The sequence below is a fragment of the Anthonomus grandis genome (genome assembly GCF_022605725.1).
Source record: "Anthonomus grandis grandis chromosome 1 unlocalized genomic scaffold, icAntGran1.3 Chromosome35, whole genome shotgun sequence".
NCBI classification, from domain to species: domain Eukaryota; kingdom Metazoa; phylum Arthropoda; class Insecta; order Coleoptera; family Curculionidae; genus Anthonomus; species Anthonomus grandis.
Window position 1 is genome coordinate 307,421 of NW_026088429.1, and position 18,075 is coordinate 325,495.

The window sequence follows — 18,075 nt, forward strand, 5'->3', positions numbered from 1 at the left end:
GTTTCCGCATAGACACCTGCTTTCAACATCTCAAAAAATTACTTTATGCGACGCTCTGGTTTTGAGTCATTTTAATTTTGCCGACGTCGTATATGGTCCATGCTTAGACTCTATCGACAAAGGTCGAATTCAGCGAGTGCAAAAGTCATGCTTGCGATTAATTTACGGCATTCGTCGTGGCCATCCTGTAAGTTACATGCTACGACAAACCAAATGGCTTTCTATGGAGGATCGTAGAAATCTGCATGCTGCTACTGTATTTCACCAAGTAATAACTTTAAATCGCCCCTCGTATCTATTAAATAAAATACGCTATAGAACTGACGTACATTCTTTGAATCTCCGGCATAGAGGTCTAATTTCTCCGCCTTTGCATACCACTATGTTTTATCAGCGGTCATTTTCTTATAATATTTATTTAATTTACAACCAGATTCCGGAGGACTTTAAAAATGTATCAACAAGCGTATTTAAACATAAATACAAAAAATATTTATTGCGGTAAAATGGGTATATCTGGCGATCGTCGCGTTTATTAAATATGTATGTATTGGGTATGTTAAAGCTTATTGGATGTTTGGCACCTGTTGGGGGATACCTAGTAATTTATTTTGGATGCAACAAAAGAAACAGAAAAGAAATTATAACTTATTTAATGAAGGAGGTTAAACACGAATCTTTTTTAAATTGCCTTTAGCCTTTTACAAAACCCCATAAAAAAAAATCTAATTTTGTTAGGTCAGGTGATCTGGCTGGCCAATTAATAGGTCGATTCCTTCCAATCGACTTTTTTTCAAAGGTTACATTTAAATATTCAGTGACATTTCGAGAAAAATGTGGAGGAGCTCCGTCCTGTTAAAACCACATTCGGTTTCTAGTAATTAATGGAACATTTGCAAGTAATCTAGGCAGTTCATTTTGTAAAAATTGAAGGTACATTTCTCCAGTGAGATGACGTAGTCGATCTGCCGCATAAAATGGGTGTTTTCGGATGAATAATAATAAAAGTTATGTCTATTTACTGATCCGTTTTTATGAAATGTTGCCTCATCCGTAAATAGGACATTATTAAAAAACGTGGGGTTGTTTTGTAATTTATTTCTGCTCCAAGTACAAAATTCAAGTCGGTTTTGTATATCCCTATCAAAAAGTGATTGATGTTCATGAATGTAGTATGGATGAAAATGATTTATTTTTAAAATTCGTTGCACTGATCTTTCACTTATTCCAACTGTTGCTGCGATATTTGACTGACTTAGGTGAGGATCTTAGGTGAGGTTACCGTTAATAAGTACATTCTATCTTGCTTGGGATAACTAACACGCCCTGCCTCCACAAATCTTGCTAGTAACCTTCTAAAAGATTTTTCTTCTGGACATCTTCTATCAGGATAGCGCGCCCCATACATTCGAGAGGCTAAGAGGCAATTCTTTTCAGATTCCCCCAACACAAATATCATGTCAACAAGTTCGTCTTTGCTAAAATGCATTTTATAAGTATGCAATTTTCGTTCAGATTAGATTTCTGAAACAAAACTCCAAATTTCTTTTACAAGCAAAGTCGATAATTCAAATAACTGAATACTTAAGCTGATAATACACATACAAAAATGATATTCTCACCAAAATGTCAAAAATTTATTTAGAGAAACAGGTGAAATATTTTGCTTGATAACAAAAAAGGTATTAAGATACCTATGTTGTTAAGAATGCAGATTTCCTGGTTCTTATTTATACATTTTATTATCTAAGGATAATTATCGTGAATATTTTAAAAACGACTAAAGATAGGCAGCTAATATGTTTAAATAATAAAAAATGTTCATGTATTAAATCTTCATTAACCCATTTGACCCTGAAACTATATTTTTCCGAATTTGTATATTTTTTTCTTAAAAACGGTCAATAGAAGGTCCCATAAGTCAAGAAAATATCATGATTTTTTTTTCAATTTCCAGTTCTGGAAAAAACGGCGGTCCTTTTAAAAGGACGGTAGGATAAAGGGCTACTATTAGAAAAATAAGTAAAGACTTAAAAATATGTTTATATATCTTACAAAATGCTTAGCAAAATACTTAAAACTTAAACTTAAAAAGTAATTTGTATGATAGTCCACAAAACAGTTTTTTGGGTGAAGACTAAAAATTAATTAAAAATAATAATACATTAGGAAACTAGTATAATTTATTGCTAAGAACCAATTTAAAAAAAAATACTTGTGCGATTAAGAGATTTATAATAAAAACTAGGTAAATAAGTTTTTCAAAATCAATTAAAAAAAAATGACTCCTAATAAAAACTCCTAAATAAACTCAATAATTTCAAAATCGTTTTCTTAATTTTTTCATTTAATATGCAAAATTAAAATTTTGCACATTTTGCAAAAAAAAAACTCAAATTAATATAAAGGGTGTCTCAAATTAGTTATTTTACTCCTGTAAAAAATGTTAAATCTCTATAATGTAAGTTTAGATAAACAAAAATTTTATGGATGTTATGAGTGTGTAAAAATTAGTAAGCAACATTTGTCCCCTCCTACAATACAAATACTATAAATATACATAAGACTCACTTCTTAATTTGAAATTTTCCACAGTATCCAAAATCACATTTCCACAAATAATTTCACCTGCATAGTAGTATTCCCTTTCCAGCTGGATATCGAATTCACGAATGTAATCCATTATATTTCACCAAAATTCGTTGGAATCCTCGTTTTAGGCTATCGAAGGTTTTTTATAACAGTTTAACCTGAAAATCCGGTCCAAGAACATAAATTACAAAAAAATATATTAATTTTAGGTTTTGTCCATTAAAAAAATGTTTTTTGTCTTTTGATACTTCTTCGGATTCGTAAATATAAGGACGTCAATATAAAAAAAAAAATTTCAGAACATACTACCAATGTACTGAACGTTGAAACCCTTTTGGGACACTCTAGAAATATCCCTGGAAAGGCCTGTATTCAGTCATAACAATAATCAAATTGACCCACTTATAAGTGCACTCTATTTTTCATATAGGTATAAGCTCTAAGAATAACAAGTTTCTGAAAATATTTAATCATAAAGGCCTAAATTTAAAAAAAAAATCCTAAAACTTCTCTTTCTATTTAATTAAAAATTATTTGGAAAAAAAAATTTACCTTAAATCCTGAGACGCCATATAACAGGTGAACGTACACCCACACACAACATTTCCACGATTCAATTTACATGATTTTGTGCCTGGAAAACGGGAAAATATAGGAATCCGTAACTTTTCCGAAGTTTCTTGGCTTTTCCTGGTCACATATGAGACTATTATGAGAAATGTCTGGACGTATATTCGGAACCTACGACTCAATCGTGTTTACACGTTCGCCTATAAATCGGCATTCTGGAAAATCTCTGCTGGAAAATTAAACTTTCGCATGAGTGTGTGTGTGTTTGTCAGCTGTTTTCCGGCGGATTTATTGATCGCTGGAAAATCGCAGGTCTTCGAGGGTGGAGGCGAATGAGGCAACTGGAAAATTGCTTTTCTTATTATTTTAATTAATTTAATTTAGTTGGAAACTAAGGCGACCGGCTACAGTAAATCACCGTTTATTTATTTTTTTGTTGTTTTTTATAAGTATATTTTTTAACGTTAACGGGAGCTCACGTGGCTGACACCTCTCTAATTCCGTGCAGGTATGCACACAGCATTCGGTGCCACGAAACCGACAATTACCAAGTTTATACGAGCATCATAAAGTGATTTAGTGGAAATCGGTTCAACATATTTCCCATGTATAAACTCCCGTAAACCGCTTTAGCTTTAATCGATTTGAATAAGTAGATAATCCGGTTTAAACTACCAAACACCTGTCACCACTCAATCGTGTAACGGATGTTTATCGAGCAAATTAGACAATTGCAAAATATCCTATATTACGAGTATAATATTAGAGGTTATTAGCACCTCCACACGATGTCATAATTTGGTACATTAAATTGCAAACTCTTAGGAAGTAAGTGGGTCTTTATATTAAGCAAGTGGTGAAATACTAAAAAAGGTGCTGACTTGTAAATGTGTATAGATGTAATTATATATACTTTTGGTTTGAACTTTTAATATAGATTTTGACTTTAAAAGATGTGGTTTTACTAACGTCGCGCGATATGTCCCTTCAAACCTATTTCAACAATTTCAGCCTTTACATGGCGACCCTGCCAGTTACTGCGTGACGCGAAACGTTTAAAAATTAATAATTATGTGCTAACAAAATTATAAACAAAAACCCGTGTGGTAAAAATTAGGTGAAAACGAACTTATCTTAAGTGCATGAATTCTTCTGTTAGTTTATTTTGTGATCATAACAATGGGTAAAGGCCAGTCTAAAGAAAAGGAGGAAATAATCATTGCTCAATCAGGAAATAGTGGCGGTAGCAAATACAAGTACTGGACACAGCAAATACAAGTACTGGACTTTCTGTCATGGAAGTTATCGAAGTTGTGGGTGTAGCAGCTTTAGTGTTGGCCATCGGATGGTACTGCTACCGACAATCTAAAAGGGCTCTCGGAACACAAATAACAAGAGAGATCGCGAGGAGCCAGGAGATTGCATAAAAAGGGTAAAACTGGTCGTTCCACACCGGGACCAGCACCGAGGGAACGTTCCTAGCAGTTGCGCAATGCGGCTAGGGCGCAACGAGGGATACAAGGAGTAACAGAACACTGGGACTCAACTACAGGCGATGTTATAACTTAAATAACGATAAAATGTATATAGAATAAGTAGTAAGTCAACTTTATATTTTTAATAATAAGAGGTATTATTTAATTGCATATTATATATATATTTTTTTGGGGTATATCTATTTATTTATTTATTTATTTATTTATTTATTTATTTATTTATTTATACAGGGGATCAACCCCATTACAAAAAATATATATATTCTTGAAAAAGAAATAAAAGCTATACTACCTAACCACTAATTACTAATTAACAATAATTATCAGACTTAATCTTAATACCAAGGATAATTAAACCGTTTTACAAGTAGTAACAATATTCTCTCAAAATCAGAACAATTAACAATGCAAAATTAGCTAAGAAAAAACAAAATATATTATTATCAATGACAATGATCAAATGTATTTCAAATCATTAATCATGGAGCAAAATTAATTCAAAAAACAAAATCCTACAAACTCTTAATAAGACTCCTAAAATGCAATAAGGAAATTCCTAAAACTTCAATTCCAGTAGAGTTTACCAGCCTCAAGGTCCTTTCGACAGGCGAGTGCATAGCATAGTTGGTACGATGATAAGGCAAAGAAAACAATCGATTTGCCCTCAGATTACGGTATGGAATATTAAATGAAATCCTATTAAGTAGTTCGGGACAAATCACAAGGCCATTCAAAAGTTTATAAATGAACACCAAATCATTCTCAAGTGCGTCTCTTAAGTAAACTCCGCATATTCAGCAAGTTCATTGCTTCATCATAACAATGGTCATTAGGAACTGGAATGCGAAGTTTATAAAGGCAGAATCGTAGAAATTTATTTTGAACCCTCTCCAGTGCCATACAATTATTCATGTACAGAGGAGACCAAATTATTGATCCATACTCCAACAAAGAGACAACAAGTGATATGTACAACCTTTTGCAAGTTTCAACCGACAAATCCTTACAATTGCGCAGGACAAAACCAAGGACCTTAGATGCTTTAGTTATAATAGTATTTACATGGGTATTAAAATTCAATTGTTCATCAAAAAAGATACCAAGGTCCTTTACTACTTCAGTGTACCTAAGATTAACATTATCAATAGTATAGGAGGAAGTTACCCGTTTGTTTCTTTTGTAGAAACTAATGTAACTGCATTTACCCACATTCAGAGCCAAACTGTTACCAACACACCATTCACACAATCTATTCAGATCATCTTGCAAGAGAACCATGTCTTGTTCTGAACTGATCACCTTATAAAACTTTAAATCATCGGCAAATAACAAAAAATTACTATTTTTAAAGCAAACCAAAATATCATTAATGAAAATATTGAACAACAGGGGAGAACAATGACCACCCTGTGGAACCCCAGATGTCACACTGATAAGATGCGACTTAGCATCCCCAATTTGTACCTGCTGAAATCTGTCAGAAAGAAAACTCGCAAACCAGGCCACCAAACAATCTGAAAAACCAAAAAGTCTCAATTTTTCTAATAATAAGCTGTGGTTGACACTGTCAAATGCCTTGGAAAAGTCTGTATATATTACATCCACCTGTTCACCCCTCTCCAAAGCACTTAACAGAGCACCCTGATACAGCAACAAGTTTGTAATAGCAGACTTGCCACGACTGAAGCCATGCTGTTCATTTAACAGAAGTTCTTTGCAATAAAAATTAATTTGGTCATAAATAAGACTGTCTAGAAGTTTTGGGATGGCAGACTGTATACACACACTCCTGTAATTGATCATTTCATTAGCAGCACCACATTTAAATATAGGCGTAATAAAACTGAGTTTCCACTCGGATGGAAAAACTGTCAAGTCTAAAGACCTACTGAATAAAATAAAGAGGGGATAAGAGAGGGCACATACACATTTTCTCAAAAAATAATTAGGTATACCATCAGGGCCAGCACTAAGTTTAAGGGGTAATCGAAAGATCTTATCAAAAATTAATCCAATAGATAATTTAGGATTTGGAATAGTCATGTTTACACCAGCCTGCCGAGAAGGTAAGACATTATTATCTCCATTATAGACAGTAGAAAAAAACCTGGCAAACCCCTCTGCAATTTGTTCACAACCTGCAAACTCCCCATCATTATAGGTCATCAAATCAGGAAGCCTATTCGTTGCTCTCCTGTTATTAAACTTATACCAAAAACTTTTGGGGTTTGTATAAAGTAACTGGTCCAAATTTGAAATAAAGTTCTGGTAACAAGTCTCCGTTAGAGTTTTGCACCTAGCTCTAAGATCTGAAAAGACTTCGTAGTCTGCAACAGTATGACTAGACTGATATTTTTTATGTGAAATTTTCTTTTGCTGGATCAAGTACTTTAACTCCCCTGAAAACCAACTGGGAAAAGACGAGGTTCTGAATCTCTTAAGAGGCACAAACAAAGCTATAGCCATATTCAATATATGATAGAACTCTGAAACCGCATCATCAATATTAATTACATTCAAAACATGGTCCCAATCAACTCCACACAAATAACTATTAACACCCAAATAATTTGCATTTCTAAAGTCATAGAAGAACTGTACAAAATTTAAAGTTTTTTCTTTACCATTGTTAAAAGTTAATTCAAAATGATAAGGCTTATGATAGACAGATTTATCAAAAACACAGTCAACAGCTTCACTCACCACTAGATCATTCCTATTTGTAAAAGTGAGATCAAGAAAGGCATTTCTATCATTTGGCACAAAATTCCTTTGAAAAAAGTTAAGGTAAGAATAAAACTCCCCAAGTATTAATCCACATGAGTTAGGTGGGCATCTAACAACAGTTCCAAACTCATCATTTTCCCAAAGAGCATCCGGAACATTAAAATCACCAAAAATAATAAAGTCAGAGTTTGAAAATTGTTGCCTGAGAATATCAACTGACTGACAATGTCCCTCATAAGAATCCGTATTGGACCCAGGTGGGATATACACCCCTCCAATTACAAAACTACTCCCGCCCACATTACAAGCTAAAAACAGCTGCTCAACTGAATTGTACTGTAATCTAAGTTTTTTGGCATTTATAAAGTCTCTAATGTAAATTAATACACCTCCACCTCTGCGCTTATTGCTTGTAAGAGACGATCTATCACAGCGAAACAGATTGAAAGATTTCACAGCCAATTCAGCATCCGAAAAATCGTCAGAGAGCCAACTCTCAACAAATATTAAGATATCGTAGTTAGAACATATAATATTATTATGTAATTCCTGAAGTTTAGTACGTAAGCCACCTACATTAAAACAAAAAACTTGTAATGGGGCTACTTCAAGTTTTTTCGATGATTCTGAGCATGTCTGTTAGTTGTGATATAAGGCATATTGTTTCTGTATCTGATTGTTAAGTTTTCTTCGCCATCGCTTTTGCGCTTGTTAAGCTCATCAAAAATCTTAGCCGAGCACTTTCGTTGTAGGGGGGTAAGGTCACTTTTAACTTTGAATGCATGCCCAGAAGATATGTTCGCAGCCTTCAAGACATCCTTAGCGATCTTGTTATTGGAGAATATTACCTTTAGTGGACGGGTCCTGTTATCCACTTGTTTCCCCAGTCGAACAACTTTAACAATGTCCCCAGCTGCTCCCTCTTCTTTGATCGATACCAACATCTCCGCCACCTTCCTTTTGTCTTCCTCAATCCTGTCACGAATCATGTTTGAATTTGATTCACACACATTATGAACAATAATATTGCTGGCCCTCTCAGCCCGGTCATTTATCTCAGTAAGTAAGGTATCCATATCTGATGATTCAGAAGATGGTGGTTTGTGCTGTTCAAGTGATATTTTAACAGAAGTCATTTCTGTTTTAAGCTCTGCAAATGAAGTATGGAAGCAATGTTTGATGGATTTAATATCATCTCCGAGACATTTTAATGAGGCCATGAGATCCGGAACAACCCTGGTCACTGCTTGAACCTCGTGAATTTGTTCCTCCAGTAGAGTCACTCTGGTATCGATCTCAAATAAGTTTTTGATTTTGGGGGCACACTCCTTGCAAATGTATGGAATAGACCTACTCTGAGCTGATATAGCACGAACTTTACTGGATCCTATGTTTGAACACTTCTTGCACCGAATAATTTTGCACCAATCACAAGGGTATCCGAAGATATCACCTGGATTTTTTGGTGGATCCTTAAAAGTGCAAGAGATATCGCAATCAGCACATTTACCTGACATGACTACAAAGCATGCACCACAAGAGGTTAGGATTGTTTACAAAGAGATTGAAAACTTTTGGAAGCTCACTCAAAAAAACTAACTATATATCCACATTTAACAACACTACGGCCACTAAAAGTGCCATAAATTACATCAATTGAAATAATATCCACTGAGAAAAATTTTAATTTTCATCGGACGAAAAACCAAAACAAACACTCAAATGTGAGGTTAGGCTTCTCTTTTTTATCGTTATATAGCTTATCTTATAATAATTTTAAACTTATGAGCGCCGAATTTATAGAGCTTTTAGATATAGTTGAAAAGTTTAAAAGTACATTGAAAAAAGAACCTCAATAGATAGGAATAAAAAATTACAAGATGAGCTTAATAAAAATAATTTTATAGAAATAAAACAAAACTTTAACAAAAACATTCATAATAACCAAGTCGTAGTAGATGTCAAAAGAATAGCTGCTGATATTAAATCTAAATTTAGTTTGTGTAGGGAAATAATATTAACTAGATTAAAAGAAATAGAAAGCCTAGAAAAACAGAGTAATGAAGTTAGCGTCTCAAGTGGAGAGAAAAGTGAAAAAATTAGTGTGTTAGAAATAGCCAGCAATAAATTAGAGGTAGGAAATATTAATTCTGGATCTGAAAAAGACATTGTAAAAGAACCCTTAAACATGACTGAAAAATTCGTTTTAAAAACCGCTTGTTCATTACTACCTAACATGGATGATACGGACGATACGACCAAACAGCTAATCGATGGTATTGACAAGCTTTATAATGGCATGTTAGATAATAATGGAAAAGAAATGTTATTAAAAAACTAGAAAACTAACTAGAAAAGTAATTAAATATGTTTTGAAAATAAAATTATCTCAAAATGCTAAACTAAGATTAAAATCACAATACGCAACGACAAACGAATTAATTAGGGATATTAAGGTTCATTTGCTTACTAAACAATCGGCAACTACACTTAACACTTTATTAGTTAATACCAAGCAGGAAAATAAAACTATACAAGAATACGACAAGAAAATTGAACAACTTATCACTTTATCTCAGGCAGTTGATGAAAATTCTGTACCCATTCTGAAACAAATTAACGAAAGAACCGCAATTAACACTTTTACAAACGGTTTAAGAAATCGCGACCTAAAAACCATAGTTAAAGCAAGAAATTACGAAACCCTAAGGGATGTAATAGACGGGGCTCTGAATGAAGAGTTAATCAAATCTTCAGACGGATCAGGAAATATTTTTCATTTTAAAGGTCCAAATCATAGGGGTTCTTGATTTCAAACAAACTCTCGAGGAAGATGTTACCAAAACTTAAATTTTAACCGAGATATGCCTAATAACCGTGCGAATAATAATAGGTACAATGGCTTCAGCTCTAATAATAATAGTAATTTTAGACATAATAATAACAATAGTATGACACGAGGTAGAGGATTTTTTCCAAATTAAAATCGCCGACCGTAGTGAAATTCCTATTATAGGGCACAGTATAAAGAACAAGATCAGAACAAGATTAAAGAACAAATTCTAGTTTATGTTCGGTGTATAGGGGTAATCGTGCATCGTCCTCGTCAGGTAATAATAGGATGTATTTTGCCGAAAATACCCAAGATCCTGTTACTTCTAATAGTAACGTAAATAATTCCCAAGAAAATGAAACGATGTTTTTTCGATTATAGAAATGTAAATAGTATGAGTGGATTAAATTACATTAGAGTATGGTATGAATGAAATTTTACTTTTGTGTGATACTGGTGCGAGGGTGAGTTGTTTAATTTTTAAGTATCTCGCGAAAGGAGATATTGTAAATAGTCAAAATAAAATAGTACATAAAAGGAATCTCGGGTTCCACATTATCTCAAGGATCAGCAAAAATTTTATTAAACATAAACAATGAAAATATATGTCACGAGTTCATTGTAATAGAAGCGTTTGATGACACTATACATGGTGTGCTAGGTTCAGATTTCTTTACAAAATTTAACGTTAATATTAACTATGAAGAATTTTTATTTTTTTAATTTTTATTTATTTTTTTAATTTTTATTCTGGCACAATGAAAAACAACTTTATTTACCACTAGAAACTAAAGACAATAAATTCTATACAATTTTTCCGCCAAGATGCGAAATAATAAAATATTGTTTTACAGGAATAAAGCAAGAATGTTCAGTTTTAGATGAGGAGGTATGTAAGGGGGTAATTGTAGCGAGTGCTATTGTGAAACCAGAGAATAATATAATTCCTGTTAGATTTTTGAATGTTAATGAAAGAGAAATTAAACTAAAAAATTTTTATCCAACAGCCTAGAGTTTATCGAACTACGATTCCTTTAAATTCAATCCGCAGGCCATCTCGGTTGAAAGGGTTGAAAAAATTTTAAACTTAATTGATAAAAAATCATTAAACGCACAGGAAAAATTGTCAATAGATAAAATGTGTGCTAAGTATGCAGACGTATTTTACCTTGAAAATGACCCTTTATCTGTAACAAACGTCTACCAACAAAAAATTCACTTAAAAAGAGGGTGCTACTCCAGTTTTCGTAGAGCCATATAGACTCCCACATGCTCAAAAACAAGAGATTCAAAATCACATTGATAAAATGTTACGTGACGACATTATCGAAGAAGCTTATTCAGAATGGAATTCACCACTTCTGTTAGTTCCAAAAGAGCAAGATGAAAATGGAAATAAGAAGTTTGGGGTTGTTATAGACTTATAAATAAACAAATTAAAGACGAACAATTTCCATTGCCAAATATAACGGAAATTTTGGATTCCTTATCAGGAGCAGTTTATTTTTCTCATCTAGATTTGGCACAAGCATATTATCAGTGTGAACTACATCCGGAAAGTAGACCCTGTACATCTTTTACTACAGATAAAGGTCAGTTTCAAATGAACCGTCTAGCGATGGGTATGAAAATCTCTCCAAGCTCCAAGTGCTTTCTCGAGGCTTATGACTGTAGCAGTGGCTGGTTTAAACTACGACCCATGTTTTATTTATCTCGATGACTTAATTGTTTTTGGAATTTTGAACGATTAAGACGTACAAATCTTAAGCTTAATCCAAACAAGTGCGAATTCTTAAAAAAAGAAATATTGTAATTGGGTCACATGATATCGGCTGAAGGTATTTTACCTGACCCCGAAAAAACACATGCATCAGCTGACGAGTGCAAAAGGTTCGTGGCTTTTGCAAATTACTATAGAAAGTTTATTAAGAATATTGCTTACATCGCACAGCCATTAAATCAATTAACAAAAAAAGGCGTAGATTTTAAATGGACTAGAGAATGTAATGAGTCTTTTGAAAAGTTAAAAAGCATGCTCGTACAACCACCTCTACCACAGTATCCAGATTTTTCCAGATAATGAATTCATTTTAAGAATCGATGCAAGTGGCAAGGCTTTGGGATGTGTTTTGTCAAATGCAAATGATAAACCAATGCTTCATAAACATATGCTTCTAGACCCTTAAATAAATCAGAGAAAAATTACGTCACGATAGAGAAAGAGTTGTTGGCAATTGTCTGGGCCGTTAAACATTTTAGGCCTTATTTATTCGCAAGAAAGTTTAAAATTTTATCAGACCATAAACCGTTAATTTATTTGTTTAGTATGGTTAACCCATCTAGTAGGTTAACAAAATTTAGACTTTTATTAGAGGAATATGATTTTGCAGTGGAATACGTTAGAGGAGCGGATAATGTTACGGCTGACGCGCTTTCTCGCATAATATTAAAATCCGACGACCTTAAAGAAATGAGTAATAAAATACATAAAAAAATTTATGTAATGACAGGAGCACAAGCAAAAAAAGCGGAAGCTCAGAATTTAAATCATAATGTTTCTTCAGGCAACAGGCTTGATCACCCTGTTGTAGTAGAAATATTAAAACCACCAAAACATTTAATTGAGTTAAAATCGGTACCTAAAACAAAATTAACAACATTAAAAAGTAATTACATAGGTAGAAATGTAGAAAATAAAAATAACTTTAATAAATATGAAAATATATTTTATGATGAAAGTTTGTAAAAAATTTTTATTAACCAGAATTATGGAACAATGTCTGACTTAGGTGAGTCATTGCTTAATCTGGATAAAATGTGTACACAAAATAATATAGAAAATTTAATTTTACTAAAAAATGAAGAAAATTATAAAATGCTAAGTGATTATAGTGATTTAAAGAAAGTTAAAAATATTATATGTAAAACGTCTTTAAAAATTTATGTCTTAAGACATTCAAAAAATTACAAATCCTGAATTAATACAGATTATATTAAACGACTACCATACCCTTCCCACGGGAGGACATGCAGGAGTCAAACGCATGTATAAAAATATTAAGAAATGCTATTTTTGGCCAGGAATGCAGAAGGATGTCGAAAGTTTTGCAAAAAGGTGCGATGAATGTCAAAGATGTAAACACTCAAAACCTAATAAAACACCCTTGACAATAACTACGACGGCCTCTGCAGCCTTCCAGAAAGTGTTTCATGATTTGGTAGGCCCGTTATCAACAGATATTGAAAATAATAAGTATATCTTGACCTTACAGTGCGAATTAACAAAATTTGTTGAGATGATGATGATGTTGACATGATTTGTTGTTCTATTTCAGATGAAGAAGCACATCAAGCACATACGGTGGCAAAGGCATTTGTAAATACGTTTATATTAGGATACGGTATTCCCCAAAGTGTTGTGGTGACCGACAAAGGAACAGAGTTTTTATCCAATGTCTTTAAGGAATCTTGTAAGTTGTTAAATATAAAGCAATTAAATTCAACAGCTCACCACCATGAAACGCTAGGTGCCCTAGAAAACTCTCATAAAAATTTGGGTGCTTATTTGCGATTGCAAATATCTAAAGGTTCAAGTAATTGGAGTGCTTGGGTACCATATTGGTGTTTCGCATACAATAATACTGTACACAGGGTCATAATACTGTACACAGGGCTGCCAAGGGTCCTTACGTAGTTCTAGAAGATAGGGGTTGTAATGTAGTTTTAGAATTAGGAAACAAACAATTAGAGGTGCATAAGAATAACTTAAAAAATTATTTTAAATAAAAAAAAATAAAATAAATAATAGGGTTAACAATATTTTGGGCTAGAATAGTTTACTAAGGAGTTAGGATTATAATTTACAAAGCAAAAATTTTATCATAATTGTATAAAAAATTTTTACTTTTTCATCGGGGGAGGTGTAACGGATGTTTATCGAGCAAATTAGACAATTGCAAAATTTCCTATATTACGAGTATAATATTAGAGGTTATTAGCACCTCCACACGATGTCATAATTTTGTACATTAAATTGCAAACTATTAGGAAATAAGTGGGTCTTTATATTAAGCAAGTGGTGAAATACTCAAAAAGGTGCTGACTTGTAAATGTGTATGGATGTAATTATATATTATACTTTTGGCTTGAACTTTTAATATAGATTTTGACTTTAAAAGATGTGGTTTTACTAACGTCGCGCGGTATGCCCCTTTGAACCTATTTCAACAATTTCAGCCTTTACAATCGGTTTAACTCCCAGTACTACCAACACAAATGTGCCAATGCTTTAGAAAAATAAATAAACCGATATTTTAAGGTTAGATGTTAATTTTTTGCCAAATCATTTTGTTATCAGTTGTTAAACTAGTCAACTTTCCAAGTAATAAACTAGCTAGTCAGTTGAACCAATTTTTTTTTAAATCCTAAAGTTGGCAATGATAAAGCAGCTGTATAATCTTAAGGTGGAACTCTTTTCTTAATTCTTTCATGCAAACACTAGCCAAACTGAATTATCTCTAAACCGGTTTAGCCGTTAAACTGGTTTAATGGCCCGTATAAACTTGATAAATAAATGACGTGTGTTTAACTAAAAATGACATCTCGTGCCAGGAGTTCGTGAGTTGATGGTGGATTTACGCCCAATTTCACGTTTAATTGATCGAAGCCTGATTAAAACAAAATTTCCAAGCAAATGTTCACAGTTTTTTCTTCACGTAAATTCGTAATTTTTTACCTTAACAAAGAGTGCAGACAGCATCACGTGCTGTCTACAAGCCCTTCTGTTAACAGCTGATGTATGTACGTGCAAATTCTAACCTTACTACATTCAAACTTAACCAAACAAAAACTCATCAACACTGATACCAAAATAAGGACAAAATGTCCCTTCGAAATTTAAGGATTCTACGCTTTTCAAAATTACCACTTTGCAACCGATTGCTGAAAAACAACTATCGAACTTTCACCTCGGTGGCGACCCATAAAAATGAGCAGGAAACTACCGAAAAAAGCACCCATTTCGGCTTCGAAACCGTTAAAGAAAGCGAAAAACAAGAAAAGGGTTTGTATAATTTACACCCCCTTATACTCAATAAAAAGTCAATTTTTAGTTGATAAGGTATTCGAGGATGTCGCCAAGGATTATGACATCATGAACGATGCAATGTCCTTGGGAATTCATAGAATCTGGAAAGATTATTTCATGTGTCAACTCGGTCCTACTAAGAACACTAAGCTCTTAGATGTCGCCGGAGGAACCGGTATAAAACAGCTAATTTCTATTATCCTATAAGATTAATAATTACCTTCGTAGGGGATATTGCTTTTAGGTTTTTAAATTATGTGAACAAGTACAAAATTGAGGGCTGCCATGTCACAGTAACTGATATAAATCCTCGTATGTTGCAAGTTGGTAAAAAGAGGAGTCAGGAATTGAAGCATAATCCTGATTTAATTTCTTGGCAGGAAGGTAATGTATTTTTTACTTTCCACCACCCTAACTAAGATAATTGGTATTGTTGTACATACTTACTGTTCCAAAGTAAGTTTTTTTACTGGTCTTACCTTAATTTGTCAAAAAGGTAATGCTGAAGAACTACCTTTCAAGGACAATAAGTTTAATGCATATACAATAGCTTTTGGGATTAGAAATTGCACTCATATCGACAAAGTGTTGAGTGAAGCTTATAGGGTATTACAACCTGGAGGCAGATTTATGTGTTTGGAGTTTAGCCAACTGGAAAGTTCTACTGCACAATGGTATGAACTATAAATGATAATTATAATCTTACCTTATAAATATTTAAAATTTTTAGGCTCTATGATCAATACAGTTTTCAAGTAATACCTGTGATGGGACAACTTATTGCAGGCCAGTGGAAACCTTATCAGTACTTAGTGGAAAGTATCAGGCAGTTTCCAAATCAAGTAAGTAAAGTGTTTCAGTAAAACTGCTTAATGTGTATCTTGTTGTGGTTTAAGGAAACTTTTAAAACTATGATCGAAGAATCTGGTTTCCGACAAGTGAGTTACGAAAATGTTACTTTAGGAGTGGTGGCAATACATTCAGGATTTAAGTTGTGAATACATAAATAAAACTTGTTTGTTGTGTTCCTTATTTTATATTTTCGAGAAATAATATTTAATTTAAATTACAATAAATTCAATTTATTATATTATGTTTTATTAAAATGCCTAACTATAATATGAATGCTTATTTTAATAAAGTTCAATAGAAATGCAATAAATTAGTTTTTCTTATATTCTATCCTTTCCACCTTGACATCATCTCCTACCAACTGGTAAACATATGTTACCACTGTAGTGTTTTGAATATCCATTAGCACAAAAGATGGAGTTATTGACCTGATAATACCCTTGTAAACATAATCATATCTGAATCTACTTTAGCAGTACTTACGTGTCTAAGGCATTATAACTTCCTGTGGCACTACCTGGATTAATGTAAAACTTGTTTTCATGCTCGTAGGCCTCAAATTTATGAGTATGCCCTGAGATCAGAATATCCACATCCAACTGTCGCTGAATAAGAGCTAAAACATAATATCAAGTTTCTTCATAAAACTTAAAAAATTCAATCATACCTAAAGCTTCAGGGTCTCCCCAAGGCACCACTTGGTGCCCATGTGACAAACCAATTCTAAACTGACCCACTGTAACCACTTTTTGTTCTGGATAGTTTAAATTCTAAAAAAGAGTTGTTAGTGGTCTGGGATTTTTAATAGTCTCTATCGAGTTTACATCATCAAAGTCTCCCCGGACCACATGTACGTCAGAAGCTAAAGTTTTCAAGTAATCGTAAGACTCTTTGGTACATAAGTTTCCGGTACATAAAATGTGCTGAATTCGGCCGGGAACCAGTAACTTTTTGAATTTAGCGGGTAAACTGCTGCATCTGTGTGGAATGTGCAGGTCTCCTAACACCAAGACAAGCTGGAAAAGTAAGATTTTGTACCGCGGTGAAATTAATAACAGATTAGTACTTTGTGTACCTACCATAATAAAGTATTTTTTTCAACAATAAAAATAATGGAAAACAGCAACTTGGAAATGGGAGTTTTATTTTGAATAATTTATCAGCTGTTAACTGTCAAATATTGACAGACATTATGACAAGATGTCATAGGAGACTTGGCTCGGTGTTGCCACAATTTTTAGGATAAGTAATATAGTTCTTTAGTCAAAATAAAAATTCACTTTAAAAAAATACAAGGGATGTTCTAAACACATTCTGGCAACAGGAGAGCAAACAAATAAATGAGAAAGTAACCCTAAACGGGCAATAATATTGCCGCGGTATCGAATGCAATCTATATGATATTTTCATATTTTATTGACAAGTAATACTATCTGCCTAAATTACCTACCATAAAAAAGTCACTATGTACTTACATAATATGTATGTATCTAAATATAGGTTAATCCTGCGTGTCTTTGAAAGTGTTTGAACTTAAATTTTAAATTAATACCCCTTTTTTTTATAAACCCTTTAAATTTATTAAAAATTGCGCTTATGCGTGATATACATATATATATAACTATTTAATCAATATATTCATCAAAAGACTCTCTAAGAGGAACTCATTTATAACGTTACATAGTTTTTAACACATGATATATTATTTAGTATGTGGCTTTTTCAAATATTACGTACTGATCCTTGCTTAAAAATGTAATGTCTAATTTAATTTATATTCTCTAGTCTAATTCTATGGATATAAATAGCAATTTAATTAAAATAAAATCTATCTTTCTGAATACAAAAATCAATATAAATATTTTAACATCAAACATATTGTTTGTTAATTATAATAGTTATCCTCTGCGTCGAAAACA

The 18,075-nt window shown here is 32.9% G+C and overlaps 3 protein-coding genes across 3 annotated transcripts in view; 1 reads left to right on the plus strand and 2 right to left on the minus strand.

Annotated features, from left to right (window-relative positions):
- The window catches only part of LOC126749402 (arrestin domain-containing protein 3-like), a 31,279-nt gene extending 27,657 nt beyond the window's left edge, over window positions 1-3,622 (minus strand). Inside the window, exons 1-2 of the mRNA XM_050459088.1 lie at window positions 3,145-3,622; window positions 2,572-2,750 (exon numbers count right to left, since the gene is read on the minus strand). Coding sequence (XP_050315045.1) covers window positions 2,572-2,683 — 112 coding nt within the window. The 5' untranslated portion in view covers window positions 2,684-2,750; window positions 3,145-3,622. The remainder of the gene's footprint in view (window positions 1-2,571; window positions 2,751-3,144) is intronic.
- Window positions 3,623-14,798: 11,176 nt separating this feature from the next.
- LOC126749403 (2-methoxy-6-polyprenyl-1,4-benzoquinol methylase, mitochondrial-like) lies at window positions 14,799-16,392 on the plus strand. The gene is made up of 6 exons (XM_050459089.1): window positions 14,799-15,280; window positions 15,330-15,479; window positions 15,533-15,688; window positions 15,801-15,978; window positions 16,035-16,146; window positions 16,201-16,392. The coding sequence occupies exons 1-6, from the start codon at window positions 15,100-15,102 to the stop codon at window positions 16,300-16,302; spliced, it is 879 nt and encodes a 292-aa protein (XP_050315046.1). The 5' UTR covers window positions 14,799-15,099; the 3' UTR covers window positions 16,303-16,392.
- Window positions 16,318-17,372, minus strand: LOC126749404 (vacuolar protein sorting-associated protein 29). The gene is made up of 5 exons (XM_050459091.1): window positions 17,236-17,372; window positions 16,981-17,172; window positions 16,824-16,926; window positions 16,640-16,772; window positions 16,318-16,584 (listed from the first exon to the last, which is right to left on the minus strand). Exons 1-5 carry the CDS (start codon window positions 17,236-17,238, stop codon window positions 16,467-16,469), a joined length of 549 nt encoding a protein of 182 aa, XP_050315048.1. The 5' UTR covers window positions 17,239-17,372; the 3' UTR covers window positions 16,318-16,466.
- Between the last annotated feature and the right edge of the window lie 703 nt (window positions 17,373-18,075).

Coding starts and splice junctions, on each gene's coding strand:
- LOC126749404 (XM_050459091.1), bottom strand. Junction 16,927..16,980: donor TCCGGGGAGACTTTGATGAT/GTAAACTCGATA, acceptor ACTCTTTTTTAG/AATTTAAACTATCCAGAACA. Junction 16,773..16,823: donor GGGAGACCCTGAAGCTTTAG/GTATGATTGAAT, acceptor ATTATGTTTTAG/CTCTTATTCAGCGACAGTTG.
- LOC126749403 (XM_050459089.1), top strand. CDS start 15,100: ATGTCCCTTCGAAATTTAAGGATTCTACGCTTTTCAAAATTACCACTT. Junction 15,689..15,800: donor TTTAATTTCTTGGCAGGAAG/GTAATGTATTTT, acceptor TTTGTCAAAAAG/GTAATGCTGAAGAACTACCT. Junction 16,147..16,200: donor TCAGGCAGTTTCCAAATCAA/GTAAGTAAAGTG, acceptor TTGTGGTTTAAG/GAAACTTTTAAAACTATGAT.